The sequence below is a fragment of the Chionomys nivalis genome, chromosome X, assembly GCF_950005125.1.
Source record: "Chionomys nivalis chromosome X, mChiNiv1.1, whole genome shotgun sequence".
Taxonomy (NCBI): Eukaryota; Metazoa; Chordata; class Mammalia; order Rodentia; family Cricetidae; genus Chionomys; species Chionomys nivalis.
This window is the reverse complement of record NC_080112.1, coordinates 21564846-21592755: the sequence shown is the minus strand read 5'-3', so window position 1 is coordinate 21592755 and position 27910 is coordinate 21564846. Positions and strand designations below refer to the sequence as shown.

General features: G+C 40.4%; 1 protein-coding gene across 3 annotated transcripts in view; it reads left to right on the top strand.

Moving 5' to 3' along the window:
- The window catches only part of Pfkfb1 (6-phosphofructo-2-kinase/fructose-2,6-biphosphatase 1), a 63393-nt gene extending 36712 nt beyond the window's left edge, over nt 1–26681 (top strand). For 2 of the 3 annotated variants that reach the window (XM_057759566.1, XM_057759565.1), the window contains 10 exons: nt 180–254; nt 674–730; nt 3177–3298; nt 9304–9511; nt 14717–14863; nt 17031–17135; nt 21909–22038; nt 24805–24867; nt 25990–26054; nt 26384–26681. In XM_057759566.1, coding sequence (XP_057615549.1) covers nt 180–254; nt 674–730; nt 3177–3298; nt 9304–9511; nt 14717–14863; nt 17031–17135; nt 21909–22038; nt 24805–24867; nt 25990–26054; nt 26384–26443 — 1032 coding nt within the window. In that variant the 3' untranslated portion in view covers nt 26444–26681. Of the gene's footprint in view, nt 1–179; nt 255–673; nt 731–3176; nt 3299–9303; nt 9512–14716; nt 14864–17030; nt 17136–18391; nt 18603–21908; nt 22039–24804; nt 24868–25989; nt 26055–26383 lie in introns of those variants that run through there. The other variant, XM_057759568.1, reaches the window with a different exon arrangement.
- Nucleotides 26682–27910: the final 1229 nt, after the last annotated feature.

The window sequence follows — 27910 nt, the reverse complement described above, 5'->3', positions numbered from 1 at the left end:
GGGCTCAGTGAATGCTTTTGAAAGTAATACAGGCCAATTCCAAACCCTTCTTTTTCTTGAAAACTTTCTTTAAGTTCTGTCCCCTTCTGGAAGCCCTCCACTTGGAACAACGGTGAATGAAGAATGGTATTACATTAACACTAGATTAAGATTAAGACAATCTTATTAAATGTCTCTAGGTTTTTGATGCCACCAACACTACCAGAGAACGACGATCATTGATTCTGCAGTTTGCTAAAGAACATGGTTACAAGGTAGAGTGACACAGCCATGCTTACTTAGAGCAAATTACAAAGAAGTACAAAGTAGGGCACTTAGAGCAGCCAGTTTGAACACCGTAGGCTCAACATCTAGCTTTCCAGGGTAAATTGAGAAACAGCAGAGAAGAACAAAACAGACATGCCTGGTCAGGCAATGGAAGCTGGTTACATACTGGGGATAGTGAGGTGGCAATGATGAAGAAACATGTAATATCCAAAACCCAGCCGAAATCTGGGGCAGTTCAATTAGAGCCAGGCTGCCTCATAGGAGTCAGAATCCTGAAAACACCATTGTATAAAAGCATTGTTTTTAGAAATGTCACTAGGATGACTCGGGGATATCAAGAATGGTTGTGCTTGTGTGGCTCCCCAAAAACATAATCCTCTGCTAGAAAGCTCTTTTTCTCTTCTAGGTCTTTTTTATTGAGTCTATTTGTAATGACCCTGACGTCATTGCAGAAAACATCAAGGTAAGGAACACCACTCTTTCTTATTCTTTTAAAAGTAAGTCTTAATTTAATTTACATCTTAAATCTACATGTATGCATGTGCATATATGCACACATACATCGCGTGTGTGTGTTTGTGTATGAAATGTGTAAAATGTGAAATGCATATGCCATGGTGTGTATGTGGAGATCAGAAGATAATTTCAGGTGTTAGTCCTCACCTTCCACCTTGTTTGAGATAGGGTCTCTTCTTGTTCTCTGTTGCATATTCCAAGCTAGCCTGCCGTCAAGCTTTTAAGGCATCCCCCTGTCTCCACTTCTCATTTCACAATAGGAACTCTGTGATTACAAATGCACACCACCACATCCAGCTTTATGTGAGTTTGGGGGATCCAGACTTAGGTTCTCATACTTGTGTGGCAAGCTCATTACCACTAAGTCATCTCCCCAACCCTCAATCTTCCTTATTCTGTCTTAGGCTTGGATCATTCCTAAAAGACAACTATAAACTTAAAGCCTTCCTCTCTGAGATGCTCCTCCTACTTTGTATAAGAAGCACTCCCTTGCTTGCCACAGTGTTCCTATAAAGTTAGATGAAAACAGCATATATAGAGCCCTTAGAATGCATCGAACACTAAGCTTGACTCCTTTTTTTCACAACAAACCTGCATATTTGTTTAGAAGAGAAACTGAGGCTCAAAGAGTTAAATTGGCAAAGACTGGTACAGATCTGGTACAGATGGAAGTAGGAATGCAACCTGGCTTGGCTGTCTTTCTCAAAAGTCAATATTCTATATTGTGCCCCACATTTCACATCATAATCATTGCTTTTAGCCTATTAACTAGAAATAGACTCATAAACCTTTGTTGTTCTCTGTCCCTTAAATTACTGGTGCTTAGGAGCATAAGAGACCTTAAAGAACATCTCTTTCAACCTTTCACCAACCACTTAAAATCTCAGCTAAGTATTTGTCTATATTTCTGTCCATACCTGTAGTAACAAATAGTCATTGTCTTTTTAAAAAGTGTAGCCTAATCAAAGTGAAATTTGTCTCCCTGTAACTTCTACCCATTGCTCTTATTTTTTATCTCTTGGGATATTTAGCATGTTCAAATCTTTTTCCTCTTCATCCACCCAATTATCCATCCATTTATTGATTCAGTAGAAACTGCACACCTGAATAGCTAATGTGGGCATTAAAGATATAGAAACAATGAAAGCCCTTTTTTTGAACTCACAGTCTAGTTAGGGACAGTGACAGATATATAACTAGATCCCTTAGGATTGGAGATGAGGTAAAGAGAAAGAGAAGGTTGTAAGAACACAGTGGTAAGGGTCAATCTTGCATGTGCGGGGAAATGCCATGGAAGACCTCCAAGTGGAGGTAACAGCAATATCCTGTTGAATGCATAGGAGTTTTTGCAGGTAAAGAATTTAAATGGGGAGTAAAATACATTAAATATAATATGTCCAGGGAACTATCAGTATTTTGGATCTGAAAAGGCAAAATGAGTGTCCAAATATGAGAGCAATAGGGATGGTAGTGAAAAGGCAATTGGACTTGTCATGATCTAACTTGCTAAAATAGCTTATACTTTGTCCTAAAAGACACTTGGAAATGGTGAAGGAGTTTAAAGAGGAGAGTCCCATTGTCAAATGTGTGTGTTATAAATATCCTTGTTGGAGAAATAATAAATAAATAAATGAAATATTCTTCTGGGACTAGTGAGATGATTCAGTCACAAGCTTGATGACCTGGGTTCAATCCTCAGAACTCATATAAATGTGGACGGAGAGAACTGACTCCACAAAGTTGTCCTCATACTCACTGTGACCTGCATATGTCTCCCAACACAATATCATACACATGTACATGCACATAATAATAATAAAATAATAATGAACTGAAATTTAAGAAGATATCTTTCTGGCTACCAGCAATCAGTCACAAAGCTGTAGTGAACATAGGCAAAAGAGATTGTCTATTTAGAAAAAAAAGATTAGAGAGGCTTAGTTTCTGCTAGCAAGTGAGATTCCATGTAGGCTCAAGTGATTGAGTGGAGGAATGGGGAAAAAAAGAAGAAAAGGTGGATATTGGAGGATTAGGAGATGCCAGTCTCTGAAAAAGCCAATGACAACATGCCTGTTTTCTCAGCAATGAGTAAATACATGAAAGTGTTTATGATATAAAGTCAAAATATCTCATTCTTCTTCCTCATCACAGTTTTCCTGGTCTCTTATAGATGGTGTTAAGCAATATGTGCACTGGGAGTAAACACATTGTAAAATATAGCCCAGCTCCTCTTTGGTTGCCTAATTTTGACTTGGGCAAAACCCTTGTTCAAACTCCAAGTTCCCTTCCTTCGTAATGGGGTGTATGGTAGTCAGTTGTCTATAAGGGCCCTTTCCAAATACAATGTCAGAGTCTCTATTCCCCACATTTATCTTCTTCCCACCTTCTCACAGCAAGTGAAACTTGGCAGCCCTGATTACATAGACTGTGACAAAGAAAAGGTTTTGGAAGACTTTCTTAAGAGAATTGAGTGCTATGAGATTAACTACCAACCTTTGGATGAAGAATTGGACAGGTAAGAGCCTAACAACAACCCAAAGTCAAGTTTTGATGTCTTATGGGACCTAAGAAAATGTCCACCTTTGGGGGCCTTAACTTTTCTATCCATAGTATCAGAAGTGGGACTTGATATATCTTTATGACCCCCTCCAGTCCAGTTTTCATTGAGACAGTGATTCTTTGCTATGGAAAGTATTCATAAGTTGACTAAAGTAGTGCCTTCTTATGCAATAGACACAGATTTGGACTTTGCTCCCTGAGAACAAATGCCTCCATTCTGTGGCTATTGTGCTGCTATTGCAGAAATACTATTCACATGAATGTCACCTTAGTATCTAAACAGATTCGCCTTCTTTCTTCTATCACATCCTTATAGTACTTCCATAAAGGAGGCTGTGGTAGAGCTGATATCCTAAATTTCCAAAAAGAGGAAACCGAATCTTAGAAAGCTGAAGCTACTACCCAAGCTCCCACCATAAGTCATATGTGGCACTAGAAGTCTAACCATGTATTGTCTCCTATTGTTTCTCCTCTCATACCCCTCATGGATCTCTTCAATCAGCAAGTCTTTGGGAAACTTTACACGCAGAAGGTATAAATAGAGTCAAAGGAGATGGATTCTGTCCTTAGGTGACTTTTACAGAGACTCAACATATGAAAAGACCTATAAAGCTATAAAATAAGATTTTCTTGCATAATACTAGCTACAGATAGAGAAGTATTGGCTGGCAGTGTAAAGCAGATGTGAGTTTAGTTGTAAAATGTTCAAAGAAACTTGCTCTCTTTCAAAATGGGTTCTAATGAAAACAGACTTCGGCTACCCATACTCTTTGAGACCCAAGTTTGAAGAGTAAAGGGCTGTAACTGGTCATTATTACCCTAAGAAGTTTAAATGCATCCTTTCAGTCTTCTCCACTAGAAATGCAAGAGAATGGGTATTGTTACTTCACAGTTCGGGAAACTGACAAGCACGGATTGATCAGGTCAAAGGCTTGTCTGAGTCAGCAACAACACAGTCTATACTGAATGAAGCCTGTATTTACCAAATTACAGCCTAATTTAACCCTCCACATCCTTGAATCACAAGAAATATCAAATGGGACTTAAAAATTCAGTGCAAAAGGCACATAGCCTTCGTGTATAATTTTGCAGATGCTCACTGTGCATGTTCCTTGACCAAACATATACATGTTTCTTTCAGGGAGACATGCAATGGAACTAGGTTGTTTCTGCTTGAGAAAAGTGACTTTTTCAGATTCCACAGTGACATTATGTGGGATAATGGCATATGATGGAAGATATGATGGAAGGATCTTGCAGGAAGGGGGCTGAAGGGAAAGAATGACATTAAGAAAACCAATAGACCTGAGTTTAGACACCTAGAGGGGCACTGTTGAGTTTTGTTTGTTTCTGTTATTCTTTTGATGAGCTCATTGAGCCTGAAGAAGATAGATATAGAAGGCCAGTTTTAATTATTTTAATAAAAATATTTTTTCTTTTTTATTTTTTTTAAAAGAAAACAAACTATCTGTTTTTCATTATACATACCAATCCAAGTTCCCACTTCCTCCCCTCCTCCCATTCCCTCCACACACCTTCCGACCCCACCCCCATCCACTCCACAGAGAAGGTAAGGCACATGGCTTTGGGGAAGGTTCAAGGCCCTCCCTACTATATCTAGGCTGAGCAAGGTATTCATCCAAAGAGAATAGGTTCCCAAAAAGCCAGAACATGCAGTAGAGATAAATCCTGGTGCCACTGCCAGTGGCCCCTCAGTCTTCCCCAGCAATGCAAATATCAACCATATTCAGAGGATCTAGTTTGACCCTCCTATGCTTGTTCCTTTCCAGTCTGGCTGGAGTTGGTGAGCTCCTATCAGCTCAGATAGACTGTTTCAGTGGGTGAACCCATCATGGTCTTGACCTCTTTGCTCATATTCTCATTCCTCCCACTCTTCAACTGGACTTTGGGAGCTCAGTCCAATGCTCTGATGCAGGTCTCTGCCTCTGTTTCCATGAGTTGCTGGATGAAGGTTCTATGGTGACATTTAAGATATTCATCAGTCTGACTACATGGCAAGTCAAGATCAGGCCCCCTCTCCTCGATAGCTTAGGGTTTTAGCTGGGGTCATCCTTGTGGATTCCGGGGAATTTCTCTAGAGCCATGTTTCTTGCTAGCCCTATAATGGCTCCCTCAATCAAGATTTCTCTTCCCTGGCCAGGCGGTGGTGGCACACGCCTTTAATCCCAGCACTCGGGAGGCAGAGGCAGGCGGATGTCTGTGAGTTCGAGACCAGCCTGGTCTACAAGAGCTAGTTCCAGGACAGGCTCCAAAACCACAGAGAAACCCTGTCTCAAAAAATCAAAAAAAATAAAAATTAAAAAAAAGATATCTCTTTCCTCAAGTTTTCCTCATCCTCCCCTTTCTCCCTTCTCACCCCTCCCCTTCTCCCCTCCTTTTTCCCTTCCACCATCCCTTCTCCCCCACCTCTATGCTCCCAATTTTGTCAGGGAATCTTGTCCGTTTTGACTTTCTGGGTAGATCTATGTATGCTTTTCTTTGGGTTCACCTTATTATTTAGCTTATCTAGGATCATGAACTATAGACTCAATGTCTTTTGTTTATGACTAGTATCCACTTATAAGTGAGTACATACCATATTCATCTTTTGGGGTCTGGGTTACCTCACTCAGGATAGTGTTTTCTAATTCCAGCCATCTGCATGCAAAATTCAAGATGTCAATGTTTTTTACTGCTAAGTAGTACTCTAATGTGTAGATGTGTCACATTTTCTTTATCCATTCTTTCAGTTGAGGGGCATCTAGGTTGTTTCCAGGTTCTGGCTATTACAAATAATGCTGCAATGAACATAGTTGAACAAATGCCTTTGTAGTATGATTGAACATCTTTTGAGTATATGCCCAAGAGTGGTATTGCTGTCTCCTGAGGTAGGTTGATTCCCAATTTTCTGAGAAACCGCCATACTGATTTCCAAAGTGGTTGTACAAGTTTGCATTCCCACCAGAAACGGATGAGTGCTCCCTTTACCCCACATCCTCTCCAGCATAAGCTGTCATTGGTGTTTTTGATCTTAGCCATTCTGACAGGTGTAAGATGGTATCTCAGAGTTGTTTTGACTTTTATTTCCCTGATGGCTAAGGATGTTGAATATTTTCATAAGTATCTTTTGGCCGTTGGTCTTGGAGAGATCAGGGATACAAGGAACATATCTAAATGTAATAAAAACAATATACAGGAAGCTGACAGCCAATGTCAAATTAAATAGAGAGAAATGATAAAGGAATCCACTAAAATCAGGAACAAGGCAAGGCTGTCCACTCTCTCCATATCGCTTCAACATAGTGCTTGAAGTTCTGGCTATAGCAATAAGACAACAAAAGGAGATCAAGGAGATTCTATTGGAAGGGAAGAAATCAAACTTTTGTTATTTGCAGATGATATGATAGTATATATGTGACCCCCAAAAACACAACCAGAGAACTCCTACAGCTGATAAATACCTTCAGTGATGTAGCAGGATACAAGATCAACTCAAAAAAATCAGTAGCCCTCCTATATACAAATGATAAAGAAGCTACGAGGGAAATTAGAGAAACACCACCTTTTTTCTTTTTAAAAAAATAAACAATCTTTTTCATTTTATATGCCAACCACAGTTCCTCTTCTGTCCCTCCTCCTGCTTCCCCACACCATCCCACCTCTAATCCACTCCACAGAGTGGTTGAGGCATTCGTTTGGTAGTCGAGAAAGTCTATCACATCACATTGAAGCAGGACCAAGGCCCTCCCCCTGTATCTAGGCTGAGCAAGGTATCCCTTTATAGGGAATGGGCTCCAAAGAGCCAATTCATGCACTAGGGATAAATACTGCTTCCACTGCTAGTGGACCCACAAACTGCCCAAGCCACACAACTGTAACCCACATTTAGAGGGCCCAGTTCAGTCCTATGCAGGCTCTCCAGCTGTCAATCCAGGGTCAGTGACCTCCCACTAGCTCGGGTCATCTCTTTCTGTGGGTTTCCCTATCATGATCTTGACCCCTTTGCTCATATTATCACCCTTCTGTCTCTTTGTCTGGACTCCGGGAGCTCAGCCCAGTGCTTAGCTGTGAATCTCTACATCTGCTCCCATCTAATTATTTTATAAATTTATTTATTTAATAGAAATTTATAGCTTATGCATCATGGCCAGCCTTAGCACTACCTAGGGAGGCCAAAGAAGCAAGGCTATTCATGTTTTGCTAGAATGCCCAGTAATTTGGAGAAGGTGATGTATACACAGTTGACTCCAGTTCTGGGATCAGTAAGCCAGATGACTGAAGGAACTCTTTAAGCAAGAATTATTGTAAGAACTGGATTATTGGGTAGGCAAGCAATGTTGGATCTTTCAAAAATAAGAGGAAAACTTTCCTACAACCTTTTGACAATTAGTATTTAAAAACAGCAACATGAAAAAGTAGAAAAATAAAACCAGGACCTTCTCATTAGTATAGTTTATATATTTTATTTTAAATTACATAATTTGGGAGATGAACATGAAACTTTTATAATAATTTGTTATTGAGCAATTATAAATGAACTTATATAGCTCTAAATCTAAGATTTTTTGGAGAGAGTAAATGTCCTAGCTTTTGAAAGATAGGAAAGATTTGGAAATCAGCAAGGTACATCATTTCAAGCAAAACGAAAAGTACTTTGAGACAGCTGGCCTAATTAGTTCTTAGTATGAAAAGAGGAGAGGACTACAGAGAATATTCCAAGTATACCAGCAATACAGGAATTAAAATACCATGGGTTAGGTATGGTGCTGTGTGATGAGGTCAACTCCAGACAGCCTGTAAAATCATTTAGGATAACAAAGCTATGGAATTTGAAAGTTCCCTTCGAATTACAGAGAGTCTAGTATTTGGTACAGGCAATACCCAGGCAACAAAATCACATCAGAGCTCACTGGAGTGAGACACATTCTGTGGAAAATTGCTTCTCTGTGTGCTTCAATTTTCTACATGATGACCTCTACTCTGAATAATGGCTGTGAAGATTTGTGCATCTTAAAATCTTCCAGTCTCTGCAAGATAGACAGAAAATATTCAATATTCAACAAATTCGAGTGTCCTTTGGGATCCACTGCACTTGGATCCCAGAGTTGTGAAGGATGAGGCTGTAAATGTAAAGGCCTTTTCTAGGAAGATCAAGGAAGAGGCTCTCTGAAACCAAAACCACCAACAGCTTAAGGGTTGCTTATGTCACCCTATGACTCCAGTTCCCACACCTCTTCCCATGGAGCTCTCTTAGCTCCTTACAGTCAACTAGAGGATTTGGGGCTGTTCCAGGAGCTGTAGAAGTCTTACTTCATGGCTCTAATCTTCCAAGCTGTTGGTATCCTCCCCCTGCCTCCCAGCTCCTTCAGAGGCAGATTGATGTATTTGATTAGTACCCAGTCTATTGTTACTAGAGCTGAACACATAACTAAGGGAACTACCAGGAACTTGGGGCCAGGACCACAAGTTTGCTAATGATGTTCTGCACTATTTCTGTATCCCTTCACACCAATACTTGGCATACTGTGCTGTTGTGACAGGAATGCTGAATATTATTCATGTATACAAGTGTATGTTTCTGACTGTTCTAAGAGTTCCTAAAGGGCAGATATCCTCTACCCAAAGCACAGTGCCTTAATTTAGATAAAAGTACTTGTGAATTGCAGGTGTAGACTATAGAGAAGAATCTTAGCCAATTGCATTGTGATTGGGAAAGGGAAAAAGTTGATTCAAGCTGAAGAAAGGAGATGGTAGCCCACAGTGATTAGGTCCCTGGGGCTGTCAGGAACAAAATCTCTAGAATATATACCAAGAGCAAGACTAGGTATAACATCTTGTTAGATAGGAGCCAAACTCCAGAGGAGGATTGGGAGCAGGATGTGTGGTTAGGAATTTCTCTTGGGATCAACCCTCCCTCCCATCAGCACCTAAGATGTTTGCTTCTCCTTGGGTCTGGCCCAGCCACCTGTCCTACATCAAGATCTTCGACGTGGGCACACGCTACATGGTAAATCGAGTGCAGGACCATGTTCAGAGCCGCACAGCCTACTACCTCATGAACATCCATGTCACTCCCCGATCCATCTACCTATGCCGGCATGGTGAGAGTGAGCTCAACCTCAGAGGCCGCATTGGAGGTGACTCTGGCCTCTCAGCTCGGGGCAAGCAGGTAAGTTAGCGCCAAAGACTCAGGTGGGTAGACTAGGCTAACCCAGGTGGGATGGCCAGTGACTGGATTTTAAGAAGTATCCCTCAGTGGAAAAGGATCAAATTATGATCAGTCTCTTCCAATATTAGTCACTGAGTTCTGTCACAGATATTGAATGGTTCTCATATGCATACTGCTTCTGCAAGATCAGTAGCATGATCCTCCAAGGTTTCCTAAATATAGCTGCTTCTCAAGCTCCATCACCCTTCCCCTACTGGATGTCTCCCCTCATCATCCTCACCACTCTGCCCTTTGCCCATGCCCAGCTTGCTGTCCTCTTTGGTCCCTCTGTTAGCTGGTAACTGTCAAGTACATAGATAAGTGACCTTTGGATCTCAGCCTGAATCCCTCTTCTTCATGACTCAGTGTTGATGCTGCCCCCTAACTCATTTGAGAAACCCCACTGTCCTCAGCCTCCTACTGCCTTGCTCACTCCATTCCTTCCAAGGCCCTGATCCTGCTCCAAGATCTAGTCATCCAGGAAGTCCTCCCTATTCGTTGCTTATCCCATGAGTCACTGACCTTTGGGAATATCTCTCCTCATTCTGGTCTATCACTGACTCTTTCAAGTCATGACTTTCCCTGTTTTCTGCCTGATATAGTAACCTTTCCATTCTGGGTTCTGGATTTACTTCCTAGCTTCTGGTCCTTTACCCAGGCTTGTTAGCACATATGTTGCTGGAGAAAATCACTTGGTGATAACATAGATAGAAAATGAAGTGTAGGAGAGGTATTCCTGGTTCTTAATGTCTTTTTTTAAGTTTTATTTGCTTTTATTTTATGTGTATGTGTGTGGGGGGGGGTTGCCTGCATGTGTATCTGTGCGTTGTGTGCATGTCTGGTGTTCACAAGGACCAGAAGAGGGCATAAGATCCCCTGGAGTTATAGCTTGTTGTGAGTCATCATATGGGTGCTGGGAACCAAAACAGCCAGTGCTCTTAAATACTGAGTCAACTCTACAAGCCCTTACTGTCTTTTATTGGACACCTATGCATAGCCACAGTACCATCCACATCCACGTCTATTTTTTTGAATGACATCAGCAGTGTGAACTGAGCATAACTGTCATTGTTTATGGATAAGGAAGCTGAGCAACAGAGACAGAGAGCAGCTTCAGGTCATATGGTCAGTAAAAGATAACATAGGCAGGACTGAAAACCAGGCCTTCCTGCCTTGCCTCAGTACCCCTGTTGGATAGGAGGGAGATATCCCAAACTAGGACTGCCCCTGAAGCCCTGTCCTCAGCGAACCTTTCTGATCCCTATGGACTGGAAGTTTCCCTCAGGAGATTGGTTGCCTCTGATCTGACTCTTACCTCTCATGCTCTCCAGAACAGAGACTGAGATCACTTGAGGTATTTTTTTCATCTCCAGAACTTCTTGGCTATAGCTACTCTTTCTTACTTGCACAGCTAAGAGTCCATTGAAAAAGTAGCCATGAAATCATGAGTACCGCCTGCACACACAAATATGTATATATGAGTACGCATCAGATCCTAACCTTCACATTCGTCAGCCCACTGCACCAGGCCTGGTTTTAAAAGTCAGCCACCCCGATCTCTAAAGCTTTCATTTAACTAGTACTTACTATGTACCAAGAAATAGTTTGCTTTCCACATAGCTCAGAGACAAGGCTGGATAAGTGGTGTTTGCATTTTATAGGTATGATATGACATCAGAGATGGGCACTGTGTAAGCTGTTGGGATTTGCCTTTCTGTTACTCTCTTAGGCAAGGGCTTCTACCCATGAACACTGACTGCTGACTTGCATCTATCATACAAATTTGTGCCTGTGCCCATTTGTACAGATAGGACATGCCATGTTTGGTTAATAACACCCTGTACATACGGCTCCCATGACCTTTTGTGGTTCCCTTCTGCACTGCCATTGTTCTCTCTCTGAGTGGCTGGATCTGGATAGCATTAACATTTCAGCATCCAAAATAGGGCCATAAATACTCAGTGCTTGTGCAAATGACCTTTAACTGGGTACCAGGATCCCCATTCTAGCAATAGGAATTCAAAGCGTCAGAGAACTGTCTTTCAGATCCTTTAGTCCATACTTCCAGGCCACAAACTGGGCACTTCTAGCCTTGGAACCCCTCTCTGATGGCCTGATAATCTGATTCAGTGACTGTATGCACCCATCTGATAGTTTCCACGTGAGGTCAGGCCATGGTCACAGGAATATTAACTTTTAGGCCCAGTGTATCCCTGAGGTTACTCTGTAGAAGAGGACCACTGGAGATGGAGCATAACCAGAACTTGATGATGTGGTTTGATTAACCTCACACATGTAGTGAAGATACCTAGAAGTACTACATGTCATCAGAAATGGAAGGAGAAAGAATACAGACCATGGGGGTGGATCCATTTGTTCTTAGGCTCAACGTATGTTAGAGGTGGGACTGTTTGAATGAATGATCTATCTAGTAGGGGATTCAGTGAGCAAATATCAACATAGATACTCTTTTTCTCTTTCTTTCATCCTTAGTGGTTCAGGGTAGGATATGACTTTTATTTTTGACACTTTATAATTGCACATATTTGTTAGATATAATTTACTATTTCCATGCTAATTGTATATTGGTCCATCTTTTTGTGAGGGGAATAAATGTTAATTTTATTATTTTAATGATTATTTTGTTTATGTTTTTCATTGTTTTTATTGAGCTGTACATTTTTCTCTGCTCCCTTTCCTTCCTCTCCCTCCCCTTCTACCCTCTCCCATGACCCCCATGTTCCCAATTTACTCAGGAGATCTTGTCTTTTTCTTCTTCCTATGAAGATTAGATCCATGTATGTCTCTCATAGTGTCCTCTTTGTTGTCTAGGTTGTCTGGGGTTGTGAACTTTAGGTTGGTTCTTTTTTGTTTGCTTTATGTCTAGAAGACACATGTGAGTGAGTACATATGATATTTGTCTTTCTGACTCTGGGTTACCTCACTCAGTGTGATGTTTTCTAGAGCCATTCATTTGCCTGCATATTTCAAGATGTCGTTATTTTTTACTGCTATGTAGTACTCCATTGTGTAAATGTACCTCATTTTCCTTATCCATTCTTCAATTGAGGGGCATTTGTGTTCTTTTCGGGTTCTGCTAATACAAATAATGCTGCTGTGAACATAGTTGAGCACACGTCCTTGTAGTATGATTGAGCATCCTTTGGGTAAATACCCAACAAAGGTATTGTTCGGTCTTGAAGTAGATTGTTTCCTAATTTTCTGAGAAATCGCCATACTGATTTGCAAAGCGGTTGTTCAAGTTTGCACTCCCACCAGCAATGGAGGAACATTCTCCTTACCGCACATTCTTTCCAGCATATGCTATCATTAGTGCTTTTGATCTTGGCCTTTCTGACAGGTGTAAGATGGAATTTCCGAGTTGTTTTGATTTACATTTCTCTGGTAGATAACGATGTTGAGAATTTCCTTAAGTGTCATTCAGCCATTTGAGATTCTTCTGTTGGGAATTCTCTGTTTATATCTGTAGCCACAGTTTTATTGGATTATTTGTTCTTTTGATGTCAAGTTTAAGTTCTTTGTATATTTTGGAGATTAGCCCTCTGTCCAATATGGTGTTGGTGAAGATCTTTTCCCGTTCTGTAGGTTTTCATTTTGTCTTGTTGACTGTGCCATTTGCCTTACAGAACCTTCTCAGTTTCAGGAGGTCCCATTTATTTATTGTTGCTCTTAATGTCTGTGCTACTGGGCTTATACGTAGGAAGTGGTTTCCTGTGCCCATGTGTTGCAGGCTACTTCTCATTTTCTCTTCTATCAGGTTCAGTGTGGTCGGATTTATATTGAGGTCTTTAATCCATTTGGACTTGAGTTTTGTGCATGGTGATAGATATGGATCTATTTCATTCTTCTACAGGTTGACATCCAGTTATGCCAGCACCATTTGTTAAAGATGCTTTCTTTCTTACATTGTATAATTTTAGCTTCTTTGTCAAAAATCAGGTGTTCGAAGAGGTGTGGATTGATATCCATGTCTTCTGTTTGGTTCCATTGGTCCTCCTTTCTGTTTTTATGCCATTACTAAGCTGTTTTCATTACTGTAGCTCTATAGTAGAATTTGAAGTCAGGGATTGTGATGCCTCCAGAAGTTCTTTTGTTGTTTTGTATTGTTTTGGCTATCCTGTTTTTTGTTTGTTTGTTTGTTTTTCTATATGAAGTTGAGTATTGTTCTTTCAAAGTCTGTAAAGAATTTTGCTGGGATTTTTGATGGGTATTGCATTGAATCTGTAGATTGCTTTTGGTAAAATTGCCATTTTTACCATGTTAATTCTATTATTTTTTTTTTATTTTCGAGACAGGGTTTCTCCGTAGCTTTTTGGTTCCTGTCCTGGAACTAGCTCTTCTAGACCAGGCTGGCCTCGAACTCACAGAGATCTGCTTGCCTCTGCCTCCCGAGTGCTGGGATTAAAGGCGTGCGCCACCACCGCCCGGCTACCATGTTAATTCTACCTACCCAAGAGCATGGGAGAGCTTTCCATTTTCTGGTGTCTTTTTCAATTTCTTTCTTCAAAATTTTAAAGTTCTTGTCATACAGGTCTTTCACGATTTTGGTTAGAGTTACCCCAAAATATTTTATGTTATTTGTGGCTGTTGTGAAGTGTGATGTTTTTCTGATTTCTTTCTCAGCCCATTTATCATCCATGTAAAGGAAGGCTACTGATTTTTTTTTTTTAGTTAATCTTGTATCCTGATACATTACTGGAGGTGTTTAAGAGTTGTAGCCCATCATCTTATGTGTTTAACATTGTGTGTGATGATAACATTCAAAATCTTCTAAGGGTTTTAAAATATACAGCACCAATTTTTAATGATAGACACCCTATCTATTGTGCTTTGGAACATCAGAACTTATTCTCCTAAGTGTAACTTTGTATCCTTTGATAAACCTCTCTGTATCCCACCTTTTCAAGAGTATGTCTTTATGTAATTTTTGTGGTGCTATGAGTAGAACCCAGCACCTCAATATCTGTTAGGTAAATGTTCTACCTCTGAGGTATAGTCCCAGGTTTATCTTTATATAAATTTAATCCTCATTTTTTATTTTGTTCCTTTAGTACTTCACCATTCATGAGAGATTTGAACCTGTTCTTATAGCTCCCTTGGTCTTTCCCTTATCGCCTCCTTTTTCCTCCCTCTTTGTATCCCTAGTATGCCTTTGCCCTGGCCAACTTCATTCAGTCTCAAGGTATCAGCAACCTGAAGGTGTGGACCAGTCATATGAAGAGGACCATTCAGACTGCTGAGGCCCTAGGTGTCCCCTATGAACAGTGGAAAGCCCTGAATGAGATTGATGCGGTAAGATGGAAAGGGTTAATATCCTAGTGTATAGGGAGATGGTAATTCTAAGATTATCTCGTGGTTACCTCTGTTCCAGGGAACCTAATTAGTTCATTAAACCTTATATTGTTTGTTTTGTTTTGGTTTGTTTTTGTCAAGCAACCATGTATAAGAGAGTATTCTGTGTCTTGAAGATCTTGTGAAATTCAGCATTGGATTGACCTATGAGAATGTCTATGGGGCATTTTCACGAATTTTTAATTTATATAGGGAGACAAGCTCACTGTAGGCAGTATTATATGTCGGCAGGTAGATCTGGGCTGTGTAAGAAAGGTGTCTTAATGTGAACCTAAAAGTAAGCAAGTAATCATGTTTCCTCCATGCTTCTTGTCCTGACTTCCTTTAATGATGGATTGTCATCCTACCTAAGATGTTTTTGGTCATGGTTTATTGCAGCAATAAAAACCAAACTAGACAATTTCTATAAGGTTGTTGTTAATTTCTGCATTTTGCAGATGAGGAAAATAAAACTCAGAGATGTTAAGCATATTGCCTACAGTCAAAATAAGAAGGCAATGATCATTTCCATAGGCAAAGGGCCTCACAATAAGCCTCAGAACAGAAGCTTAAAACAGTCTAAAAGGATCTTTGTGTCCTTTCTTTCCTATGGGCAATGTTCATTCAGAAAGCCTGACACTGCAAAGCTGTTTATAATTTGTAAATGTTCTATTCTGTGCCCCTGAAGGAAGCCTGATAGTCAAAAAGACAAGAGCCAGAGTCTGATGACCCCAGGCACCAAACAAGCAGGGTTTAATTAAAACTTACACACTTTGAAGGAAATGTCAAAAACAACATCTCTTTTTACCACCAGCACCAGTAGCCTTGCCTATGGGGATTTCTCAGTAAACTTGGAAGCTCTCAGAATTTATCTTCCTAGGACCACTCTGAAACCATTAAAAAATTTCCTAGTTTTTACCTTAGGAAGTATCTGTGGATAGATTTTTTCCAAGAGATATTAAAATAGAGGGCAGGACAGGAAGGATAAGGAAGGCTATCCAATGGGTGAATCGCACTGTCTTATATACTTGCATACAGAGTTTCAGATACCAGCCACAAGTATGCTTACCGGTACACACATGTACTTTACAGTCACAGCAACCCTCTCCTGTCAATCATATCTGCAACATATATGCACACAGTTCTAGAAATAAATATAGGTACATCATATACATATATGTATTGAATATAGACCAAATGAGCAAACCATTTGACATGTACACAGTACTAATACATAGTTTCAGGCATATTACCCACATTCACAGACTTCAGACATAGACATAAATATACAAATGATATTGCAGAAACATAATGTAGAATGTACACATTCGCGGATATATGTCACCAATACACATGAAGATAGATACTACAGAGTAACCCATATGGGCATAGTCTCAGATACTTATACACTCTGTACATACACACAGAGAATACAAGTGTACAACATATGCAAAATTAGATATAAAATATACATGCAAACACAAGGCTTTGAACATATCTCAATCACACTGATGAATTTATCTAATTATTCTTTATCAATAAAAAATCAGAAGTCAGATATGGGGTAAGAACCTGAATGATCAGGGAATCAGAGAAGCCACCAGTCACCTCCTCTCTGTTCCAATCTTCAAACCAGAGGTCTTGAGATTCTCTCTCAGCCCTACCTTACTATTTCCTGTCTCCTCTCTGCCCTCAATCCAAAACCTCTATGGTTAATTTTGGTCAGCTAGTGGCTAGCTCCACCCTCTGGTTCAAAGTTAACTTTATTGTCAGAATGTGATCAAGATATCACACAACAGCACACATAATAAGCATGCTCCACATGCTTACAAACACAGTAGTAAATCCTCATTTTATATATACTTATATGTAACATACACATCTAGAACTATTGAGGCAATCATAGGAAAATATCATATATTGAGTCTGAACACACCCATTCTTTTGTCCTCACACAACCCACACACCTCACACACACACACACACATAATGCACCACAGGCAACAGGAACAACTCAAGAGCTACTTTGATAGAAACCCACATGCTATATTATTCTATAATCATTGGTCTCTGAATTGTGTGAAAACGCTATGTGGTAAATATATTGGTCACAAATAATTTTTAATAGGGTGTCTGTGAGGAGATGACCTATGAAGAAATCCAGGAACACTACCCTGAAGAATTTGCACTACGAGACCAGGATAAATATCGTTACCGCTATCCCAAGGGAGAGGTAAAGTTGAAGGGGTGGCCGAACTCCTAGGACTTTTCCCCTGTATCTTCATTCCAACTGCCAGAGTTTCCTAAATAGCTTTAGAAACAAGGAAAAACATGTTTTCAATGGCTGCTACCTGTCAAAGTACTTGATTATCTGATCCTTAGCTGTTAGGCAAGCCATTCCTCTTCTTTTAAAAAATATTTATTTATTCATTCATTCATTCAGTGTGTGCATGCATGCATGCATGCTGAGCCCCGCATGCTTATGGAGGTCAGAGAACAACCCATGGAACTCTGTTCTCTCCTTCTACCATGTGATCCCAAGGATCAAACTCAGGTCATCAGGTTGAGTGATAATTGTTATGACCTGCTGCTCCTCTTTTTTAAAAGCTACATATTTGCCTACTTATAGGCACTACGTACTTTTAGAAGAACACTCTTTATCCAATGCCTTGTATTTGTCATTTCCTCACTGGACAAATTAAAATAGCTCAATATACTCTAATTCTGTAATATTTTATTGCCAACTTGCCTAAAGTTACAAGCTCTTTCAGAAGTTGGCAAGGAACAAAAGCTATTAGTTTAATCAACTTCTTGGCTACCATATGAGCCAGGCTATAATTTTCCTGTCTCTGTGTGAGATGAGTGCTTATTGCTTTCAATCCAGCCTCTACTTAGCCAGTTCTGCATTTTAATGTATTTATTAGTCATACTCTATCTTTGATCCAAAACCGTATCAACAGTTATCTGAAAATATGGACATCTGGGAAGATAAAATAGTAGAGTGTTATGTTCAGTCACAAATCACTTTAATATTTTCATCTTCATTCTCAGAAGGGACTTTATTAAGTTAATGCTAATTTGCTCCCAATTCCTTTATATTTATTTTAGACTGTGTTATTAGATGCATACAAATTAAAAGCAATGTTGTCTTCTCACTGAATTACACATATTTTAGTGAGAATGACTTAACTTTTTTCCTTAATAATGCCATTTTCCTAACCCAAATCTAGCTCTACATGGTATCTTCTAACCTTTTTCTTAGTTCATCTTTATTTATTCACTTTCAACTTCTTTGGGTACTTTTGTTTTATTTATGTCTCTTATATGCAGTTTATAGTTGGATTTTGTTGTTTTTAATTCAAACTGAAAGATGTCTTTTGAATGCTAAGCCTGCTGTATATATTTTATTGCTATTACTGACTTTTTAACATTTATTTCTATTGTCTTTAACTTTCTATGCTTACTTTATTTTTCTCTTGCTTTCCTTAGGGTTGAGTTTTTCATCAATATGTGTTATAATCTGTTTCCAGATTCTTGTGGAGGTTACGCTTTACTTTAAAAATTCATCATGGTTCTTTCTGTTTTTGAAGATATCCCACTAAGGGTATGAGGTCAAAATATTGTACTTTAAAATCACTCAGAATAATTTGTTGTGTATTGTTATACAATCAACTTGAACTTTAACTTTTTATATTTCTTTTTTAATTATTTTTTTCACATAATATATTTTGATTATGTTTCCCCTCCTAGATCCTCCACTTACCCAACTTTATGTTGTTCTCTCTCTCTCTCTCTCTCTCTTTCTCTCTCTCTTTCAGAAAAACCCACAAAAAACACAAAAATGAAAATTAAAACAAACAAAAATCCAGTAAGACAGAAAATGCCAAAATAAAACAGAATGCTCACCAAAACAAAACATGGAGTTAATTTTGCATTGGCCAACTACTCTTGGGCATAGGTTCTGCTCTGAAGTGTGCTTGACTATACACTGGAGAAAATTCATTTTCCCTTTGCCAGCAGGTGTCAGTTGCAGATAACTTCTTAGTTAGGGGTTGGACCCCATGTCTACTTCCCTCTCTCAGTGCCGAAACCCTGACTACTTGAATCTATGTAGGTCTTGTGCATGCTACCATAGATTTATATGTGTATCAGTCTTATTGTGTCTGGGAGACACTGTTTTTTGGAAGTCATCTATCACCCCTGACTCTTACAATCTCTCTGACCCCTCTTCAATATAAGATCCCTTAAGCCTTGAAGGGAGGGGTTTAATAAAGATATCCCACTGATGACTGAGTGTTCCAAAGTCTTTCAACCCCACACAATGTCTAGTTATGGGTCTGTATTTACCTTCATCTGTAGTAGTAGGAGCGGCGGGCAGTGTCCCGCCACCCGGCTAGCTTTACATTCAAAATAATTACACGGAATCTGTATTTTTTTAAACATTGCTTGGCCCATTAGTTTTAACCTCTTATTGGCTAGCTCTTACATATTAATCTAACCCATTTTTAATATTTTGTGTATTATCATGAGCTGGCTTACCAAGAAAGATCTTAACCTGCGTGGGAGAATCATGGGGACTGTCTGACTCGGCTTTTTTCTCCCAGCATTTTGTTCTGTCTATTTCGCCTATCTAAGCTGTTGTCCTATCAAAAGGGCCAAGGCAGTCTCTTTATTTAACCAATAAAATTAACATAAAACAAAAGACTCTCTCCCATCATTCATCTACTACAAGAAGAAATTTCTCTGATGAGAGTTGAGTGAGGCACTCATCTACAGGTATAGCAATATGTCATTAGGAGTCATTTTATAGTTATGCTCCTTCAACAGAATAATAATACTAGATTTTCCCATAGACCAATGACCTATCTAGTCGCAGGGTCTCGGACACTTTAGCAGTGTCGAGTATAGGTTCCATCTCATAGAATTAGCATTAAATTCAATCAAAAAGTGGTTTGTTATTCCCATAAGGTTTGTGCCATCAGTGCACTAGTATATCTTGCATGCAGGTCACTGTTACAAGTCACAGGTTTTGTAGTTGAGTGATATTGATGGTCACCCTTTCTCCTTTGGTAGTGTGCAGAGTACCTTCCAGCACCATTAATGCTAGTCAGTAGGGGTAAAGCTTAGTTGAACACCAACTGAACTTCTCTACATCTGATGACATAGTAAGTTGTGTCTTCAGAAATGGGGCCTTACTATCAAATTGCAGAGAAAAACCAATAGCCTGCAATGTTTTGTAGGATTCTGTGGGACCCCTTTGATCAGTGATTCAACAGATGTAAACCATTCATGGGACTGGAGGTTTTACTTGATAACATAAGATGTTTAAATGGAACACTGTCTCCCTTATTATATGGTGATTCTGTTTAAATTCCTTTCATGTATGTATATATTTTAGGAAGCTTTTACAGTAAAAAGGTTTCTATGTGGTTTCTCAAAAGACCTTTAGAGTTAGTTATCCCTTACCATACATATTCCCTCCTTTACCCTGCTCTCCCATACCCCTTCCCAAGGAAGAAGAAATAAACTACAGTGTTATGGAGATACAAAGGTGAAACTAGAATAGGAACATTTAGTACTTTAATATACATGACTAACAAGGTCTAAAAATCAGTGTCTCTGCTATGCCCCTAAATAAGATCTTTCAAACTGCAGTTGCTTCCTATCCTAACTTACATGTTTTATATTTTCACATAGCCTTAATCTCTTAACTCCCAAATGAACTATTCCTGGCGTTGTTGTTATTGTTACATTTATTCATTTAATTAAATGTTTATTGATCCTTTGATTATTCTTGTTTCTATCTCATTTCATTTTTCCATCTTATCATACAGTTTCTCTAATGAAAATCTGTCATTAGTACTCTCACCTTTCCTTTTATCTAAAACTATCTTGGGGTGCATCCTCAATCCTCGATGATAATTGATTGCATATAAAGCTCTCAGTTGGACTGTCATTTTCTTAGCACTTTAAAGCTATCTCTCTCATTGTTTTATTGTTTCACTGTGGTTAAGGAATTTTTTTCAGTTTCATTATTGTTTCTTTGGTCATTGGTTAAGTGAGAAGCTTTTATATCTTTAAGCCTTTAAGCTTAACTCGCCTATGTCTAGATATTACTTGATTTCCCCTCCCACCCCTCCTCCCCTCTCTGCCCTTCATCTCTTTCCCCTCCTCTCCTTTTGTCTCGTCTCCTCTTCTCTCCTTTCTCCCCTTTTCTTCTCCCCTCCTCCCCACTCTTCCTTCCACTTCTCTATATTTCTTTAGTCCCCTTTTTCCTTTCCCCTCTCTTCCCCTCTCTTCAACATTCCTCCACTTTCCCTCCTCTTTCTTTCTTTTCTTTTCTTTCTTTCTTGCCTCCCCTTCCCTCCCCTCCCTTCCTTTCCCTTCCTTCTTTCTTTTTCTTTCTACATGTTCTTTATGCCATCAGCCTTTTAAGATAATTGTTACAGGAAGCTTTTCATGTTTTTCCATCAGAATCAGAGGGGCAGATGTATTTTCTTACTGTTTCCCTTTTTCCTGTGGATTGACTTTTTCTATTTTAAACTTTGACTTACGGTGTAAGGATTTGTTCTCTGAGAGTGTCAGATTTATGTTGAGTCCCAACTCCCAGCTTAACTCCTATTTCTATAAGGTTTCTGAAATACCAGCTTCTTGGTTAATGAGATTGCCAAATGTCCTACTCTAGTTGTGGCATCTATACCCAATTTTTAAAAAAAAACTTTTCACTTTGGAATACTACAGGTCAGAATTTTCCTTATTTTTTGAAATTTCAGATGTACAGTTAAGTATATACTTTATAGTGGGAGTTATAGTGTTGTCTTTTATCCCACAGTTATTGATTGGTTCATTTAACAGATGAGAAACTAAAATCCCAAGAAACAAGGGATTTGCCTTAGTCATTCTGTTGGGTCAACAATTCAACTGGCTCCCAAACCAAGTTTTCTTCTCTGGGTAAATGTGCTTCACCCCATCCCCACTTCTTACCAAGTATTTATCTTTTGTTTAGTCCTATGAGGATCTGGTTCAGCGTCTTGAGCCAGTTATAATGGAGCTAGAACGACAAGAAAATGTACTGGTGATCTGTCACCAGGCTGTCATGCGGTGCCTCCTGGCATACTTCCTGGATAAAAGTTCAGGTAACACACCCCTCCTGCTCTGTTCCTGGTGTAAAGAGCTGGATATGATTTGGGATGCTGATGTCAGCAATTAAAAGTTTATGTCTTAGTGGTTAAAAGCACAATATTTAAAAGAAGGATATCTAAGCTCAAACTTATTTCCTGTATCTGTGCTACCTTCAGTAAGTACTGTTAGCCCCCCTCAGCTTGTTTTCTCAACTATAAAATGGAGAGAATTAATGGTAAGGTTGAAATAAACATGTTAAAAATCCTAGAACAGAAGATGCATTTATGGATTATTGCCATTATTAGTATTCTCTTAGCTAATCTGTAGAATCTGCATATTGAAAACCATCATAAATAGTCTGCCACAGCTTCACATACTGAGCCAGTATATCTCTGAAGCATTCTGACCTCAGTTGATGTGAGACCTGTGCTCTTGCTATCAGAATAATTTCTCCAAGATAGCAATGTCTATAATTTAATTTTTTTCAAGTTATAACTTATCTTTAAAAACATCTGCATCCTGTATTTATGAAAGTATGTATGTACAGGCTTATATACTGCCATACATATATATAAACAGACTACTTATGCTATGCTGTCATTCATATATACACAGGCTTCATATGTGTGTATATGTATATATATCTACTTAATATATATACATATATATGAAAACTTCCTATATTGCCATATATACACAAAGAGATTTCATATACAACCATGCATATATATATACAGACTACATATGCTGCCATACATATGTATATACAGAATTTATATAAAATATATATATATGTATATATATATATTACATCTACTTCTCAGGTGGCCTGGCACTACCTTCATATGACAATCCATTTCTAATGTGGATGCTGAAATGTTGGCATTTCCAGGATATTTTGAAGCTGTTTGGGAGCAATGCTAAATACTACTTGATGCCTATAGTGTCCCAAACTCTTGATTAAATTCTGTGTGCTAATTTCAAAATAAAGAATATATAAAATATGGAATAATTCAAGAAATAATTGAAATCCAGGGAACTTGAGAGTTTGACATTGGATAAGTCATATTCTCTACCTGATCTTCAATATCCCCACTTGAAAATGTCCCCACTTGAAATAGGTGATGGACTATGTGATGGAGGTCTTTTCAGTCTTAGAATTTTGAGATTGTGGGGCAGGAACTATTCCCATTGCTCAGATAAGAAAACCAAGGCTTGGAGCAGTGAAATGATTTTCCCAAATTCATGGGATAGGAGTTAATCCCAGATATCTGTCAGTGGCTTTCCCCTCTCAAATATACACAGGGGCCTTGTAGTTACTTCCTAACGTCTCCATGTTTTACCATCTTTCACACAGAGACCATTCTAGCTGTTCACAACTTCCCCTGGGAGCAAGGTTATTCAGGGCTAGGCAGATAGTTTTGCCCTTAGTATTCAGGAGAGTGATGAAAGCATGCCCAGATAAATTACATAAGCTAGAATGCATACCCACAGAACTACAAGGCTAGGGCACCTGTGGTTTGTGGCTAATCTAACTTGTTCTGTAAAATGGGGACACTGAGGGCCAGAGAGAGAAGAAACAGTGGCAGGGCTAGGTCAGAGACTGTAGACAAGTTACTTCTGTTCTCCAGCCCTGTTTCTTCATATGGAAAATGACAGTGGACAGGACCCAGGGCATCAATGAGGGTATAGTGTGGTCATACATACAAAAAAGTCATTGATCCAGAACTTAATTATAATGATTGACAGTGGGGAGGAACAGAATGAATTTCCAGGAAAATGACCCATCTTGATATATGTCAGGAGGTTGGGAGGATGGTAGCATGCCTTCAAAGCCTACAATTAACCTAAGGGACAAGAAGTCATCACAAGTGATGGTGTTCCAGCTAAATAAGGGAAGTAAGGATATATAGTGCAGCCTGGAGAGTGGTGAGGTGGATATCAAGATAAAGTGCCCCCAAAGGTGTGCATCCCAGTACTCTGTGAGTCCCTCCGTGGTAGCTACAAACTGCAAGGACAGACTAGGCTTCTTGTCTTCAGAGTACCCTAAGTTTGAGGCCCTAAGCTGCCACTTTCTAGCCATGGTACATTTCCCCTTGAAGCCCATTTCCTTATCTATAAAATGAGCTAGATTGTTCTTCTTTTCCATCTGTCTGAAAAGTAGAAACACTGGTCTTGACAGGAAATTGTACAAAACGTTCAGAGTCACTTCCTGCATAATCATCAATAACAGGAAACCAGTGAATCAATCAGTTCTTGTCCATAAAGAAGTTGTAAGAATCGTACGCACACACACACACACACACACACACACGGAGACAGACAGGTGGGAGGTGGGGGTTGCTGCCTGATTTGGAAGAAAGGGTGTAGTAGACAAACAATACCACATGTGCCTCTGCCATGGAAGTAGTATTTAGGAAAGTTAGGGGTGCGGGCGTAGGATCTGTGGAAAGTTGGCCTGGAGCAGGAGGAAGGCTTTCTTTTTCCTGCTCATTCTGAGTAGAGTTGAGGCCTCTAGGTGGGTACTTAGCCCTCCCATGGGACTCACACTCTGTCCACTTTCCCAAGACTGTCTTGCTCCTGTTTCCAGGCAGCTAGGTTGCTCTCTTTTGCCCTGCTTAGCTTGCTCTTGTGATTACCCACCATAGAGAATACCAGCTGTGAGTCTGCGCTGGGACCCAAGTGGAAAGCTGAGGTAGAAGTAGGAGCACCCAGCAAGCCTGCATGTTGTCCTTTGCTCAGTACTGTATCTCTCAGGGCTGCTGCTTCCTCCTTTCCAGATGAGCTGCCCTATCTCAAGTGTCCTCTGCACACAGTGCTCAAACTCACACCTGTGGCTTATGGTAAGTAGATCCACTTTCATTTAAGGAAAAGCACATAGAAGCCAGGGGTATGCCTCCAGTGTCTACCAGGGAGCTCTAGGAGGCTCCTGGCTGAGGTCCCTAGGTGGCTGGCAGGATGTCCTGGCAGAGGTGCAGCTGGTGACCATAGGCTAAGAGGAAAAAGCTAAGCTAGCATCCAAATCTGGAGCCTGTCTCTGTCTGTCTCTGCCTGGGCAGTGAGTACAGAACATTGTTCTATTTGTGTTGAGCAGAGGTGTACCCAGATACCTTAGGAAAATTATACGTTGGGGACATATTAAAGAATGGGGGCATTAGTTACTTATGAAAGGTTCATAAGCAGGGAAAGGATAGATTGAAATGTAGTCCAGGGTGTGAACAGGATAAAAGAACCAATTGGAACCTGTGATATGATAGCCTACAGGAATGGTGCTGAAGGGGCTACCATTGAACACTGGAGCTCCTGTTAGCCCCAGGCCCTTCTTCTTCAGGCTCCCTAGAACTTCCCAGTAATCATAGCTCTAGTATTGCTAGAGGTGTCTTCTGAATAAACCTTGCCTGGGTTTCAGTACCCAGAACTATAGCCTAGGACTCTTCCACTTAGCATGGCTTGGAGTACCCTCAGCCCTCTGTCAATCATAAATAGATTAGACTACTGTCTTATAGGTCACAAAGATCATCTCCTCTCATTTCTTTCACCATATACAACCAAGCAATTGAAACTGAGCAAATAGACACTCTGGGAAGATGGCTGTTGACTTTAGGGCTTTTGGGCCTGGAATCTTTCCCACACATCCTACAGCTCCCCTACCTTCAGGAGAGGTATAATCTAGAGTAGTGGTTCTCAACCTTCCTCATGTTGTGGTGACTCAACCATAAATTTATTTTCGTTGCCACTTAATTGTAATTTTGCTACTATTGTGAATCATAATGTAAATATCTGATATTCAGGATACTGATATGCAACCCCCCAAAGGATTGTGACCTCTAGGTTGAGAACTACTGGTCTGGAGAGTATGGACCTGGGGTGTGGGTAGTGATGATGGGAAAGGGGAAATAATACCTTAAGGAAGACCCAGGCTTATCCTGAGTGCTTGTAGACATATGAGTTATTTTTTTTCTGAGGCTGCAGAATAGAGTCCATCTACCTGAATGTGGAGGCTGTGAACACACACCGGGACAAGCCTGAGGTAGGTGGGGTGCTCTGTATCCAAGCGTGCTTTTAACGTGATATACTCTGAAAGTACCCTCGCACATGAGAAGGCTACCTCCAGCCCCAGACATCCCAGGTGTTTCAAATCAACCAGCACTCAGAAATGGCAAAAACCATAGTCCAGGCCCATAGAGACTCAGGGATGTGACAATTCTTGCTAAACAGGCCTCTGACTGATTCCCCAGGCATGCCTAAGAAGACAACCAGGACCCATGCCCTGCTCAGAGGTATGCCTGGCAGTGAGGTCAAGAGACAGGGCAGAACTGGGATTCTATACTTCCTACTAACCCTGGGCTCTCTCCTTAGAATGTGGACATCACCCGTGAACCTGAGGAAGCACTGGACACTGTCCCTGCCCATTACTGAGCCATTTCCAAGTGATCAGATTGCCTCTGTCCTCATTGATTTTCTCCTGTAGGAACTGCTGCCCTTGTTCTTCCTAAGCAGACTCTGTCTTTGGCCTGAGAGTGCCCTACCTCCAGTGAAGAAATCCATAGCAGCTCCCAAACAGGTCTCAGTTCCTAGCTCAAACTAAGGAACCTACTTATTCATGGATAAAGCTCTTTTTAAATAACTATTTCCTGATCAATAAAGACATGTATTCCTGCCTATAGGACAGGAAGATGCTATAAGGCTTCTCCCATTGTTCTCAAGATCTTGGTTCTGACCCAACTCTGGTGCTATTGAAGAATGGGTGAGGACATCTGAGATTGAAGAGTCCTGGGGTAGCACTCTCAAACATGGACAAAATAGGTCCTGTGAGTTCCTGTTAGTTTTGTTCCTTGGTAGTCAAGGTACATGAGGACAGGATATATTCATTGTTATACTCAAGAAGAATCCAGTACCCAGGCTAAAAGCTTCAGTCTCCAACTCTTGCTACCATCCTGAGTAATTTCATTGCCTATGTTAATGATGCCGTCAACACCCTCCCTCCCAGGGATGTGACTCCCTCAACTTAGTGATTATGTTTTATTTTTTTTATTAAAAATTTCCACCTCCTCCCATTTCCCTCCCCCTCCCCCTACTTCCCCTCTCCCCTCCTTCTCCCTCTCCAGTCCAAAGAGCAGTCAGGGTTCCCTGCCCTATGGGAAGTCCAAGGTCCTTCCCCCTCCATCCAGGTCTAGGAAGGTGAGCATCCAAACAGACTAGGCTCCCACAAAGCCAGTACGTGCAGTAGGATCAAAACCCAGTGCCATTGTCCTTGGCTTCTCGGTCAGCCTTCATTGTCAGCCACATTCAGAGAGTCTGGTTTGATCACATGCTCCATCAGTCCCAGTCCAGCTGGCCTTGGTGAGCTCCCATTAGATCAGCCCCACCTTCTCAGTGGGTGGGTGCACCCCTCGCGGTCCTGACTTCCTTACTCATGTTCTCCCTCCTTCTGCTCCTCATTTGGACCTTGGGAGCTCAGTCCAGAGCTCCAATGTGGGTATCTGTCTCTATCTCCATCCATCGCCAGATGAAGGTTCTATGGTGATATGTAAGATATTCATCAGTGTGGCTATAGGATGAGGCCAGTTCAGGCGCCGTCTCCTCAGCTGCCCAAGGAACAAGCTGGGGACATCTCCTTGGACACCTGGAAACCCCTCTAGAGTCAAGTTTCTTGCCAACCCTAAAATGGCTCCCTTAATTATCTACTTCCCTGCTCCCATATCAACCCTTCCTCCATCCCAACCATCCCATTCCCCCAAGCTCTCCCCATCCTCCCCTTCTCTCTCCCCATCCCCCCTTACCTCCACCCCACCCCCACCCCCGTGTTCCCAACTTTTGCCTGGCAATCTTGTCTACTTCCAATATCCAGGAGGATGACTATATGTTTTTCTTTGAGTTCACCTT